This window comes from Lagenorhynchus albirostris, chromosome 15 (genome assembly GCF_949774975.1).
Source record: "Lagenorhynchus albirostris chromosome 15, mLagAlb1.1, whole genome shotgun sequence".
NCBI lineage: Eukaryota > Metazoa > Chordata > Mammalia > Artiodactyla > Delphinidae > Lagenorhynchus > Lagenorhynchus albirostris.
In genome coordinates this window covers 61,991,268-62,004,176 of record NC_083109.1, presented here as the reverse complement: position 1 = coordinate 62,004,176, position 12,909 = coordinate 61,991,268, and the positions used below count along the sequence as shown (strand labels likewise).

The following is a 12,909-nucleotide window of genomic DNA, read 5'->3' as shown; positions in this document are numbered from 1 at the left end:
GAAGAAAGTACAGTAAGCTAAGAGAGCATCAAGGAACTGATGAAATGAGGCAAGAGTGTGGGATCATGTATCAGACTTTGTAGATGGTGCATGTGTATTGCTGTGTGTTATGTGTGGCGGTGCATGTATGTTGATGTGTGGGTGGTACATGTGTGTTGTGTGTTATATGTGGGTGGTACATGTGTGTTGTGTGTGTGTGGTGTGCATATGTTGTTATGTGTGTATAGTGTGTGTGTGTTTTGTTTGATGAATCTACTCTGAAGCAGAGACACATATCAATGATGGAGTAAATGGCTACTCTCACTAGTGTGAGACCCCAGGGGAGAGGCAGGTATGTTACAGGACCCAGCCTCCCTGATGGAGGTTTAGTGAGCTGGGCAGCCCCTCTCCTGACCCTGCACTTTTATGTTACCCTAGACAAGGTACGAGGCAGGTCTCAGAGGGCAAGTCACCTCAGCTCTTCCAAGGGTCACCAGGAGCAAAGTCAACAATCCAAGCCTGGTTGAGTTGGGCAAGGCGCATCCTAGGGGCCTCAGAGGACTCAGGAGGACACAGAGAATTAAAAGGAAGTTGCCCTCTGGTTTGGAAAAGGCCCTCTGAGCCTCTCCCCTGTGGACAACTCCAAAGGCCTTCCTCCAGCACAAAAACATTCAAGAATCAATATTCACATCTTTCCCGTGCCCTGGCTCCCTGGGGAGCCTTCAGGTGCACCATGGCTCCAGGGCCCATGGTTGTCCAGATCCAGGTGGCAGGTGCATCTGCAAATAGGAGACCCTGAAGGCTAGGAAGGGGCATCAGAGCCATCTAGGAGAGGGAAAGGGAAAGAACAAAGCTGGGAAGTGGGCAGGCAAGGAAGCAAGTTAGTACAGGGGGCAGAGTTTCTGTAGAAACCAATGGAAGTTTCTGGAAAAGTTGCCTTGATGAGCTGGGAGAAAGCTCAGTGAAAAAAATGTGCAGGAAGCTCTGCCGTGTGTTATGTGATGTAATTCCTCCCTGGTTACCTCCTCAAATAACATTCACTTAAGATCCACAGGCCTTTGCAAAACATTTTGGAGCTGGATTTGAGTTTCTCTTGAATGTGAAGTGGGTCCTCAGGCCAGAAGGCCAGGATTCATCTGGATCCAGTGTTTGGGGAGCGTTTGCCCAGGCCATGCCTGTTGCAAAGCTGTGAGTCCTGGGAGCAGGTGACGGGTTTTGGAAGGCAACTGAGTTGTGTTCTAACAGCCCCAGCCCTCTGCTCAGGGGACATACCGCCCACTTACCTTAGCCGCTCAACCTCTGCATCGTCCACCAGGAAGTCTCTCTTCTGCACCAGTTTGTGGATCTTCTGGATTAGCTCGTCCTCTCTCTGCTTCTGCAACTTGGTTTTTTCTTTTTCTGGGAAGAATACAACATTAGCAAAGACAGTTTGAGTGTAGCTGTTGAAAGCAGTTGAGTCCGAGGGGTCAGGGTTGGAATCCTGGCTCTACCATTTAACTTGCTGGATGAACTTGGAGAAGCAACTTGACCTCTTCAAGTTTCTGTTTCCTCCTCTGTAAAATACACAGTGAGGCTTGAATGCGAGACTGTGGTGATGTTAGTAAATGACTTTGCATAGAGCTGGCCCGTGGTGTGTGCCCGGTAAATGATGCTGCTGCTGCAAGGGGGTCGTGCAGAAGGCCGGGGGCAGGAGGGAATTACTCTATAGCGAGGCTCAACCAATCTGTCAGAAGGAAAGCGCCCACGCTTTCCCATCCTGTTCCAAATACCAAGGGCTAGAGCGCCATAGAGGAAACAAAAGAACGAGGGCTGGACACGAGGACTGAGAAAACTAGGAGGGCAGAAACTTTTTCAGAAGATAAAAATCATGGGGCAGCTTGTCCATCTGCCTGCTGGAACTGGCACTGACCATTTCCTCTAGACCTGGGGGCAGAACCAGAGGCAAGGAGAATATAATATTTGGATTAGAGAGAAAATCGGTTTCTTTCATTAATCAGAAGGGGAGTGAGGAAGTGGAGTGGAATTGCTAGCAGCCCCTGGGTTCCTGCTCATCGCTGCGTTGACGATGGCAGCATCATTCCTCTCGAGGTGGGTCCCGAAGTCTGATTCTGCAAGTCACTCGTCGGTACCACAGAGCCTCCCTGCCCTCTGCAGGCGAGTTAACCACAGCACCCTTGGACTTGGGGAGTGATGTCACCGTTCTCTCCAAGTTACCAGCGACAGCCCTCCAATATTCCCCTGTCCTCCGCCAGGCCCCAGATCTAAGCCAGAGTCACATAGCAACTGGCAGGGCCCCCAGGAACTCACAAACCTCCCTGCCCAAGTTATTCATCCCCGTTTTCTATCTCTTGCCAGTTCAGGCATCCCCCAGCCTCCCCAGATACTCAGCTGCAGCCCTCTGCTCATGCAGCCCCTCCCAGCAACTCACGGGAGAAGCCACCTTCTCAAAGGGGTCTGTGCTAGCTTACAAACCAGTTACTGACCTAAGTCTCCACACCACCAGCCAATGCTGTTCACCTGCTTTTGCGTGTAACATACCCTTTCTGCCAGCATCTCTCACCTGCCTCCAGGTACCACCCGTCTCCAGGTACTACCTACCTACCTTAAGCCCCACCTATCTACCTGCAGGCCCCACCCACCTAGCTGTAGGCATCACCCACTTACCTGCAGGTATCACATACCTGCCTGCAAGCATCACTCACCTGCTTCCAGGCACCACCCATCTATCTAGGGACACATTTTTTTTGGCCATCATCACCCACCTACTTGCCAACTTTATCCCCTGCTGGCATCACACACCTGATTCCTAGCATCTTCACGTGCTTGCCGATGTGACCCTCCAACTTGCTTCTCATCTATCTCCTCCAGCACATCTCCTTAGCCCAGGCCACCATCAGCTCTCCCTGGACCATGCCATGACCTCCTAACTGGTTTCCCTGGCCTGTAGACCCTATCACAACTGTGAGCCCTTGGCATAGAATCAGACAGTCGTGGCTTAATGCCCCAGCTCCTCCCCTTCCTAGCTGTGTGACGCTGGGCACATTCCTCAACCTCTCTGAGCATCCAGTTTCTCAACACAGATAATCATAAAGTTGTTGCAAGTTTTAAGAGAGAGAAATCAAGTAAAACCCTAGGCTCACAGCCTGGTGGATAGTAAGAGTTCATGAACAGTCAGCTGCTACTATTATAGGCTATGATTTTATACAGTCACTGTTGCTTTAATGATTAAGTGCCCTCTAGGTTAAATATTTACCAAACGAGGTACAAAAGAAATAAACACTTATTTAATGAAGGGAAAGCAAGTCGCATAGCATAAGTGTGCAAAATATAAGTGCTTAATAAATTGTAGCAATTATCTTTGTATTTGTATTACCGTGAGCTTTACATTTTTATTTAATCTGGTTTCTCAGCCTTGGTGCTATTGATATTTGAGCCTGGATCATTCTCTGTCATGGGGGCTGTCCTGTGCACTGTAGGATGTTGAGCATCATCCCTGGCCTTTACCCACTAGATGCTGGTAGCAGCCCCCTCTCTTAGTTGTGACAACCAAGCCTGTCTCCAGACATGGCCCATGTCTCCTGGGAGGCCCAACTCACCCCTGCTTGAGAACTGCTATTAATTCTTTCCAACAACCCTATGAGGGAGACACTATTTTTATGTCCAAGGGAAGGGTATCATGGCCTCTACAGCCAGGTCTAAGCAACCCCAGCCCTAAGGGGACCGTGGTGGCAGTGAAGGTGAGGTGAGGCATCTTGGCTTGTTCTTGAGAAGCCCTGAAGGCGGGGAGGGCTCCAGGTGTCCTCTCTCATCACAGTCTGGTAAATTATTTTCTGACCCTGGCTGGAGAAACATGATTTTCTTGGCCATTCAGTGTTCTCTTTACTCAATATTTTTATTGATAAATTGCCAGGAGCATCATTTTTTTTCCCCCTAAACTCAGCTAAACCCATCTAGAAACCTGGCACTGGCCCAAGGAATGCACAGAAAGGCTCTTAACAAGGAGTCAGAGGAGAAGGTGGGGAGAGGTGAGCAGGAAAGGCAGGAGAGGAAAGGGAACTTTAATATCTGAATTTCTGCACAGAAGTGATTGGGAAGATGCAGTTTTCCAGCAGAATCAATGGAGCTGCCGTTGAGGACCTGGGCTCTGTTGCTAAGTGGCCCTATGACCTTGTATGTTTCCCAGCAGGACAGCTGATGGCATTTCAGGTAGAACTTGTTCTTCAGGGGGCCTGTCCCCTCCATGCAGGGTTAGCGTTCCTGGCTTCCGCCCATTGAGTGTCAGTACCGATCTCATCTTTTTTTTTTTTTTTTTTGCAGTATGCGGGCCTCTCGCTGTTGTGGCCTCTCCTGTTGCAGAGCACAGGCTCTGGACACGCAGGCTCAGCGGCCATGGCTCACGGGTGCAGCCGCTCCACGGCATGTGGGATCTTCCCGGACCGGGGCACGAACCGGTGTCTCCTACATCGGCAGGCGGACTCTCAACCACTGCGCCACCAGTGAAGCCCCCGACCTCATCTTTATTTAAACTTTTGGTATATATTTTTGCATGAATTTTGGTATTTTAAATATTGCATGAAAATATGATTACTGAATTTTTCATGTTCCAGCTGAGCGCCTTGTTCTCCTACCCTAGTCCCAGTCCTGGTCAGTCATGCAGCCCAGACACTGTGTCAGCCAAAGACCCCCACCCCCAGCCATTTCCCACCCATTTCCTACCCATGCTCTAGAGGCTGCCACGGCCCCCCGTGGAGCCCCTGTGGCCTGAGGAGGCCTTGGCTGGCCTGGTAGCCACACACTCATGTCTCCTTTCTCAGTGGCACCCAAGTGTCCTGCTGAGCCAACAGTGGGCTCTGGGAATCCTTCCTCTCAAGAGGGAGACGTCAGTCTATGTTGGGCCCATCACTGTCCCCTGGGAAGTTGAAAATTGGGACACAGAGGCCCGAGAGTTGGGCTCTTGTGTGGGAAAATCATGGAAGGGAGATGAGGTTGTAAGCGAGCTGCACCCTGTGGGGCCTTCCTGGGACAGACCCCTCCCCCACATCCTCTGCTGTAGCTCTTCTCTGAAGTCCCTAGATAACAGTATCTGATGCACACTTCCTGAGTTGTTTAACAGATGCTAAAACCCCCACCAAATGGAAGATGTTAACTACTTGATGAGCACATAGCCCCCAGGCCTCCTGGAGCCTGAGGATTCATAATGTTAACACACACACACACACACCCGTGTGACACCGCCCTGTTGCCTCACCATCCACCAGTCGGAGAATTGTGCATGAGCTGATCACATACTCTGGGATGCCTCTCCCTCACCTGGCCTTTAAAAATGCTTTGCTGAAACCCATGGAGGAGTTTGGGCGTTTTGAGCACTAGCTGTCCTGGGCTCCTTGTTTGGCCCTGCTATAAACACTGCACTTTCCTTCACCATGACCCAGTGTCAGTACATTGGCTTTACAGCCTGCGGGCAAGCAGACCCAAGTTGGGTTTGATAAAAAAGTGGCCTTGCTTGGCTCATGTGCTATAGAGAGAGAAAACAGAACATGCTCCAAAATGGAGAGTAAGAGACAGAGAGAGAAAGAGAGAGAGAGAAAGAGAGAGCAAGGGCCAAAGAACATTCCACAGCTTTCCTGTTTTTGGTTCTCGACCTTTGTGAGTTGGGCTGAGCTTCCTGCCTGTTTGAGAGTAAATAGTACGTCCTTGCCACCCCTAATTTCATTTGGAAATACGCTATTTGGGAATAGGGTCTTTGTGGATGCCATCAGTTAAGATGAGGTCACACTCATTGGGTCAGCCCTTAATCCAATGACTGGTGTCCTTATAAGAAGAGGAGATGACACACAGAGAAACACAAAGAGAGGAAGGCCACACAAAGACAGAGGCAGAGACTGGAATAAGGCAGCTACAAGCCAAGGAACAAGGACTGATGGGAACCACCAGAAGCTGGAAGAGTCAAAGAGGGATTCTCTGTTCCAGCCTTTGGAGGGAGCATGGTCCTGCTGACACTTTGATTTTGGACTTCTGGCTTCTCTCAAAGAATAAAGTTCTGTTGTTTTAAGACACTAAGTTTGTGGGAACTTGTCAGGGCAGCCCTAGCAAACTAATACGATAATGCCTGCAGGCTCCAGGAGTCTCCAGTAACTGCCCCTTTTGTGTTTACATAAGCTTCAATGGGTTTTTGTATCTTTCAACTAAATGATCCCTCAGAGGAGTATAAAATGAGAGACTTGACCCAGTGGCTCTCAGCCCTGACTGCCCATCACAACCGTGTGAGAAGCTTGTAAACATGACCAATGCCAGGGCCCCACGTTAATCAAATGGAAGTTTCTAGTGGGTAGTGTCTGGACTTGGCTATTTCTCCCCCTCCTCATTCTGTTTTTTTCTGGCCACATGGCAGGGCTTGCAGCATCTTAGTTCCCTGACCAGGGATTGAACCTGGGGCCATGGCAGTGAAAGCTCTGAGTCCTGACCACTGAGTAGAAATGTGTTCAGTTAATGATAATAATAATAGTAATAATAATAATAGTAATAATAATAATGGCACTTATTTATTACGCACTCACTATAAGATGGGAACTGTGTTAAGTACTTTACATGTGTCACCCCTCGGTCAGTCTCACAACAATCCTTTGAGGTAGATAGCATGATTGTCCCAGTTTACAGACGAAGAAACCGAGTTATAGTGAAGTAACTTGCCCAAGGTCACATCATTAATAAATGACAGATCTAGGTTTGACTCCAAAGTCAGAGCTCGTAACCACCATACTCTACCTGTTCCCAAACAGGATAATAAGAGTAATCATTGCTAATATTTACTGGACTCTTTGGACCAGCTATCAAGCTAAGCACGTGGCTTGTGTTGTTTCATTTATTGCAGTAAGATTTATACCCAATGAATTAGGTACTATTACTATTCCTACCCCATTTTCACAGGAAGAGAAGTTGAGTCTCAGAGAGATAATGTGACTTGCCCAAGGTCAAGGAGGTGGTCAGAATTAGGACTTGAACCCGGGTCTGCCCGATGCAGAGTTTGAACCATGTGATCAGGGAGCAAGCACTGCGTTGCAAGAATGAGGCTGCATTAGGGCCTTCCAGACAGGGGATCTGAGCAGCTGGTTCATGAGGTGGGGTCCCCCACGGTTACCTGGGATGGCGACCAAGTTCTGCAGCTCCTGCTTCAAGTCCATGATGTCGTTGCAGAGCTGGATGTCATCCATCCTGGGGAAAGAGGACAGTGCACAACAGCAGGTTACATCAACAGAACATTCTACACCCTGAGCACCACCCTGGTTTCAACAAAGAGGGCTAATGGGGGAGTTCTGTCCTCTGTAAAGCCCACACATGCTCTTTAGAAGTTTTACACCAAAAGTAAAAAAAACAACAACAAACAAACTGCCCTTTATCCCATGACTTAGAAATGATCAATCACAGTTAATAACACCTTGATAGAGTTCCTTCCAGTCTTCCCATGCCTGGCTTTTGTTGGCATATGTGAGAGACTTCATGCTGTGGGTTCAGTGTTTTCCTTTTTCAGCTATGTGAAAAGCTTTTAAACATTACAGAAATTCACTGCATAGACAGAAAATCTCCCTCTATCCTTTAGAGAAAACCACTGTCAGTGGTTTGTCATCTATTCCTCCAGATTGAAAAAAATGTTTATGCTTATACGACCAAAGATGACACCATCATTCATGCACAAAAAACGTTTTGCAATTTGCTTTTTTTAACTTAATGATATGTCTTGGGCATCTTTCCATGTCAGGATATGCACATCTCATTTTTAATGACTATATAATATTCTATTATATCGATATACAGTGATTTATTTAACCATTCCCCCCATTCATAGGTATTAGACTTATTTCCAGATATATTCTAGGATAGATTCCTAGAAATAAATCAATTTATTTATTTGCTAAGTCAATTCCCAGAAATGCAATTGGAGGATTAAGTGACATGAACATTTTAATAGCAATTTCCAAACTGTCCTTCAGAGGGACCGTGCATGACATTCCCACCAACAGTGTGAAAGGAAGCTCACCCCTATAATCTCAGCAATTGGGCTGCATATACAATTTTGTATTATGTATTTCATGTGTGTGTGTTGCAATATTAACTCATCTTACTGTAAACAACATTTGTAATGGCTGCCTGGAATTTCACCAAGTAGATTTATCAGAGCAGTTTTAATTATGCCCTTTTTTTTTTTTCCACACTGCACGGCTGTGGGATCTTAGTTCCCTCACCAGGGATGAAACCCTGGCCCCGGCAGTGAGAGCACCAAGTGCTACTGGACTCCCAGGGAATTCCCTATGCCTTTATCTTGATTACTTAGGTGGGCTTTTTGAGTTGTTTGTTTGTGCTATTTTAGCCGCGTTAGGATGAATATGGATTCACCTTTCCACGAAAGAAAAGGCTTTTATTTCGTGTTGGATTATTTGGGGTGGGGGCTACTGATTTTCAGAAGTAAAACCACTGAGTACAAAGGGTATGACATGTCTATGGCCATTGAGACATATTTCCAAATAGCTTCCCCATGGGGTGTGTGTGTGCCTTCATTCTGCATGTCTTTAATGAGCACTTATCACGTTCACCAATGACATAGGCTCCAGGGATGCACCAGCTCCCCTGCCCTCATGAGCTGAAATTTAATCAGGAGAGACAGAGGGTGAACACAAATACAACAGAACGTCAGATGCTCCGAAGAAGAGTGAAGCAGGTGAGGGGATGGAGTGGACCACTTTGGACACATCAACCTTCTGTCCCAGGAAGAGATGGAGGAAAGCAGGAATATTCTCAAAAGGCTCAACTGAGTCTGCACAGCAAGTAGGGGCAGGACCAGGACCAGAAATCGATTTGTCTGAATCCACTGATCTTTCTGCCTCCTTCCTTGACGTCTTCGCCAAGAACCTGATCTCCATTCAGAAATGCCATCCACAGACCAGCTTGGGGCCCTGCCCGTGTGACCCCCAGCATCCCAGCTTTCAGGACGAGTGGCAGTAATGTCTCGTTTCAGCCTGCATCTCCTGCTCCTGTTGCCAGGGGCAGGCACTCCAAGCGCTTGTCAAACCCTGCCCCGGAATGTCCCAGCAGGTGGCAGCTGCCACAAATGAGCTTGGGGGCTTTGCCAGAAGGGTACATGCTGTTCCCCTGGGTTCCTATCTGCGAGCCTTCAACTGGAGGTGCTCCAGAATCCTTTTCCACATCTAGCGTGGAGATGAGGCTCCATCAGTGGTTCTTAAGGAGGATGATTTTGGCCCCTGGGGGCATCTGGCAACATCTGGAGACATATTTGTTGTTACTGCTGGGTATGTGGGGGGATTGCTACTGGCATCTAGTGGGTAGAGTCCAGGGATGTTCCAAAGCATCCTACAATGCACAGGGCAGCCCGCCTCAGTAGAGAACTACCTGGTTCAAAATGCCAATCATGATGAAGTTGAGAAATCTTGGGTTATAACCACAGAATTGACGCGGGTACCTGATAGATACTTTTTGAAAGATGAGAGAAGGAAAGGTGATGAAAGAACAAAAGAGCAACAGGTAAAGTTAGAAGCAAGAGTATTGGCACCAAACATCTCTAGTTCAAAGGGGCCATGTGCCAGAAATTCTCTGAGTCTAACTTTCCTCATCTTTGAAATAGGAATTACAATAGTACAGCTTTCTAGGATTATTATGCATGTCAGGCACTGAGCACGTGTCTGGGACATACACAGTACAAGGCTCAGTAAATCATATCTGTTGCTATTATTAGCCGTTAGAAAGAGGCAGGGGGAAAAGAAAGAGAAAATGATGCTGGATAAGCAGGGTATTTGACAAACAGAGCTAACGTTCAACCTTAAAACAACTTTTAAAAATTATATTCCTCTCTATAAAATTTTTTAAATAAAATTTTTAAAATAGAATTCTTATCTGATTGCAGAACAGATTCCTGATCATTGTAGAAATTTTGGAAAATACAAACAAGTACGAAGAAGGAACCTAAGATTACACATAACCTTGATCCACGTGCACCAGAGGCCACTGTTCCACTCCGAGTGTTCGGGTGAATTTCACGCCAGTCTTCTTCCTACATGTAACCCAGGTGTGGCGGGCTTGCCCTGGGGGGCCTTCACCCTTTGTCCATCTCGAAACTGCACTTAGCATGTTCTGAGTCCTCCCAAGCACATCCACATTCACCCCACATTAACGAGCAAGGTGAAATTCTTGTGATGCTCTCACAGACAGGCATGCGTCAGAACCCCATGAAGATTCCTAGTAGATAGCACTGTGTTTTCCTCAGATTCTTCTCTTGTCGCCAGCTTTCCATCTCTTCTCTTTCTCTCTCTTCCTCTTCCACACACCTCGTGGTCCTCGGACCTGTCACCTACAGATTGGCACTTGCCATCTACCTCTACAAGGATTAAATTATGAGCCACTGCAGCTGCTGACCTTCGACACCCCCTGAAAGTTCAGGGTAGAGGTCAGAAATGAAGCACTCTGTGCTCTGGGAAAAACTGGCAGAACAGGTCTTCAGATAGTTGGATATTTTCAGGAGATGGTTTTATGAGCCCAATCTTGCATCTCCTCGCATCTAGAAAAGCACTAAAATCCTTCATGGTGATGTCTGCTCCTCGCGACTAGCAGTAACTTTCACGAGACTAGCAGAAACCTTCTGCAAAAAATATGTGCTTGACTGCATGTACACTCCCCCTTCACCAAAATCACATACATACTGACCTTCCCCCCTACCACTTTGGAGCAGTTTCTCAGAGCTATCCGAGATGCTGTCTCCTGGGCTATAGTCTTCATTTTGCCCCCAATAAATCTTAACTCACAACTCTCACGTTGTGCATTTTTAGGTTTGTTTCAGTGGACAGATCCCAAGCAATTCACCTCTGGTCTTCAACTTACAAACCCCAGTTGGCAAAACCAAAGCCTGGTGGTTCCCTGAACATCCCCAGGAAAGGAGCTTGCTTCCCCCAACCTCCACCCAATCTGTCTATCAGGGAATTTACCTAAACAAAAATCAGGCTGGAAGAGGGAGGGACGGGCTCCACCATTAAGGGAAACAAAAAGTCAACGTTTATTGAGCATTTGCTTTCTGTGCATAAACTCATCTAAGTCCTCATGGCAGTCCTGAGAGAGGACTGTTTTTATCTCCATTTCTACGGACAAGGAAATGGAAGTTAAGCGATGTGACCAAAGTGCCACCCTGGTATGTGGCCACTGGGATTCGGCCCAAGCTCGCGGGCGCTCTTGACCACTTTACCATGGTCTCTCCTCTCCAAGTGGCTGCAGGAGTTGAGACTGACATTGAACTGACCTTCGTTCTACCCCTTCCTCCCATAGCCCTGATCTATTTAGGAGGCAATGTCTCCAGCTCCTTTCAGCGAGACAGGCTGGGACCTGAGACCTGGACCCTTTGCTGCAATGCTTGCACCTGGACACATGTCTCCACAAGCAACAGATACAAAGAAACTAGAAGGGACTAAAAATAACTGCACGCACAAGCATGCCTGTGCAGTAGCAGTCGAGGCAATTATGAACAATAAGATACAAAAAGGCCACAAATCAACTGCCATTTCTCCATTCCTTCCATTTCTCCAACTGCCATTTCTCTTTTGTGGAGAGCAAAAGTAGGGCACTGTGCATGATCCCTGCACACTGCGCCACCAAGGGGGTGGGCAGATCACCTAAGCCACCCCTCCAGCCCAACCCACCAATCTGCCCCCACCCTCACCCTATTTAAAGAACCAGCTTGCCAGCCCTTGGAGAGCAAGCACGGGCACCTGTTTCTTGTTTTCTTTCCCTCATGCTGCACGAGTCCCAATAAAGCCCTGCCTGAATTCCTCATCTGGCCGCTTATCAATTTCTATTGATTACAGGAGTACAAGGACCCAGGTCGGTAACAACAGAAGCCAGTTGTCTTAGTCTGTTCAGGCTACTATATAACAAAAATACCATGGACTGGGTGGCTTAAACAACAAACATTGATTTCTCACAGTTCTGAGGGACTGGGAAGTCCAAGATCAAGCTGCCAGCTGGTCCTGCTCCTGTTGAGGACTCTTCCTGATTTGCAGACAGCTTTCTTCCTATACCCTCACATGTTGGAGAAAGAGATCCTCTCTCTGGGGTCTCTTTTATAAGGGCACTAATCCCATTCATGAAAGCTCCACCCTCATGACCTTAATCACCTCCCAAAGGCTTCACCTCTAAAGACCACCACATTGGAGATTAGGGCTTCAACAAACGAATTTGTTGGGGGTAGGGGAGGGACACATTTAGCCCATAGCACCAGTCATGGCAGTCCCATTTGCCTCTGCCAGACATCTACTTTCCCAGGCTTCCTGGCAGCTAGAGGTAGACAGGAGACCCACTTTGGGGCAATGAGAGGTAAGAGGAAGTCTTCTTGTGCGGGAGGGGCAGTTCTGGGGAAGATGATTTGAGTCTTGGGTGCTATCCCCTCATACTCCTGAAGCTGCTATAGCCACTGTGATGAGGATGGCATAGGGAAGTGAGGAAACAGCCAGACTTTTGATGACATCCTTGAGCTACCCCACTGATACCTAATTAATTGAAGATACTATTGGGAGTTTCCTGGTGGCCTAGTGGTTAGGATTCCAGGCTTTCACTGCCACGGCCTGGTGGGGGAACTGAGATCCTGCAGGTCATGAGGTACGGCCAAAAAAAAAAAAAGTACAAGACACTATCAATCAGATGTTCTGTTACATGCAGCTGAAGACAGCTTCACTGATACATGTAGGTGGATATGTGCCTCTTGAAAAATATTGGAATCATACATTTTTATTGATAGTCTTTTTTTTTTTGGCAGTGCCACATGTTAGGCAGGATCCTAGTTCCCCGATTAGGGATTGAACCCATGCCCCCTGCAGTGGAAGCACGGAGTCTTAACAAGTGGACCACCAGGGAAGTCCCAATATGTGCATTTTTAATAAA

The 12,909-nt window shown here is 47.5% G+C and overlaps 1 protein-coding gene across 1 annotated transcript in view; it reads right to left on the bottom strand.

Moving 5' to 3' along the window:
• The window catches only part of BMERB1 (bMERB domain containing 1), a 174,798-nt gene that overhangs the window by 27,366 nt on the left and 134,523 nt on the right, over window positions 1-12,909 (bottom strand). The window contains exons 4-5 of the mRNA XM_060122659.1: window positions 7,118-7,191; window positions 1,263-1,377 (exon numbers count right to left, since the gene is read on the bottom strand). Of these exons, the coding sequence (XP_059978642.1) occupies window positions 1,263-1,377; window positions 7,118-7,191 (189 nt within the window). The remainder of the gene's footprint in view (window positions 1-1,262; window positions 1,378-7,117; window positions 7,192-12,909) is intronic.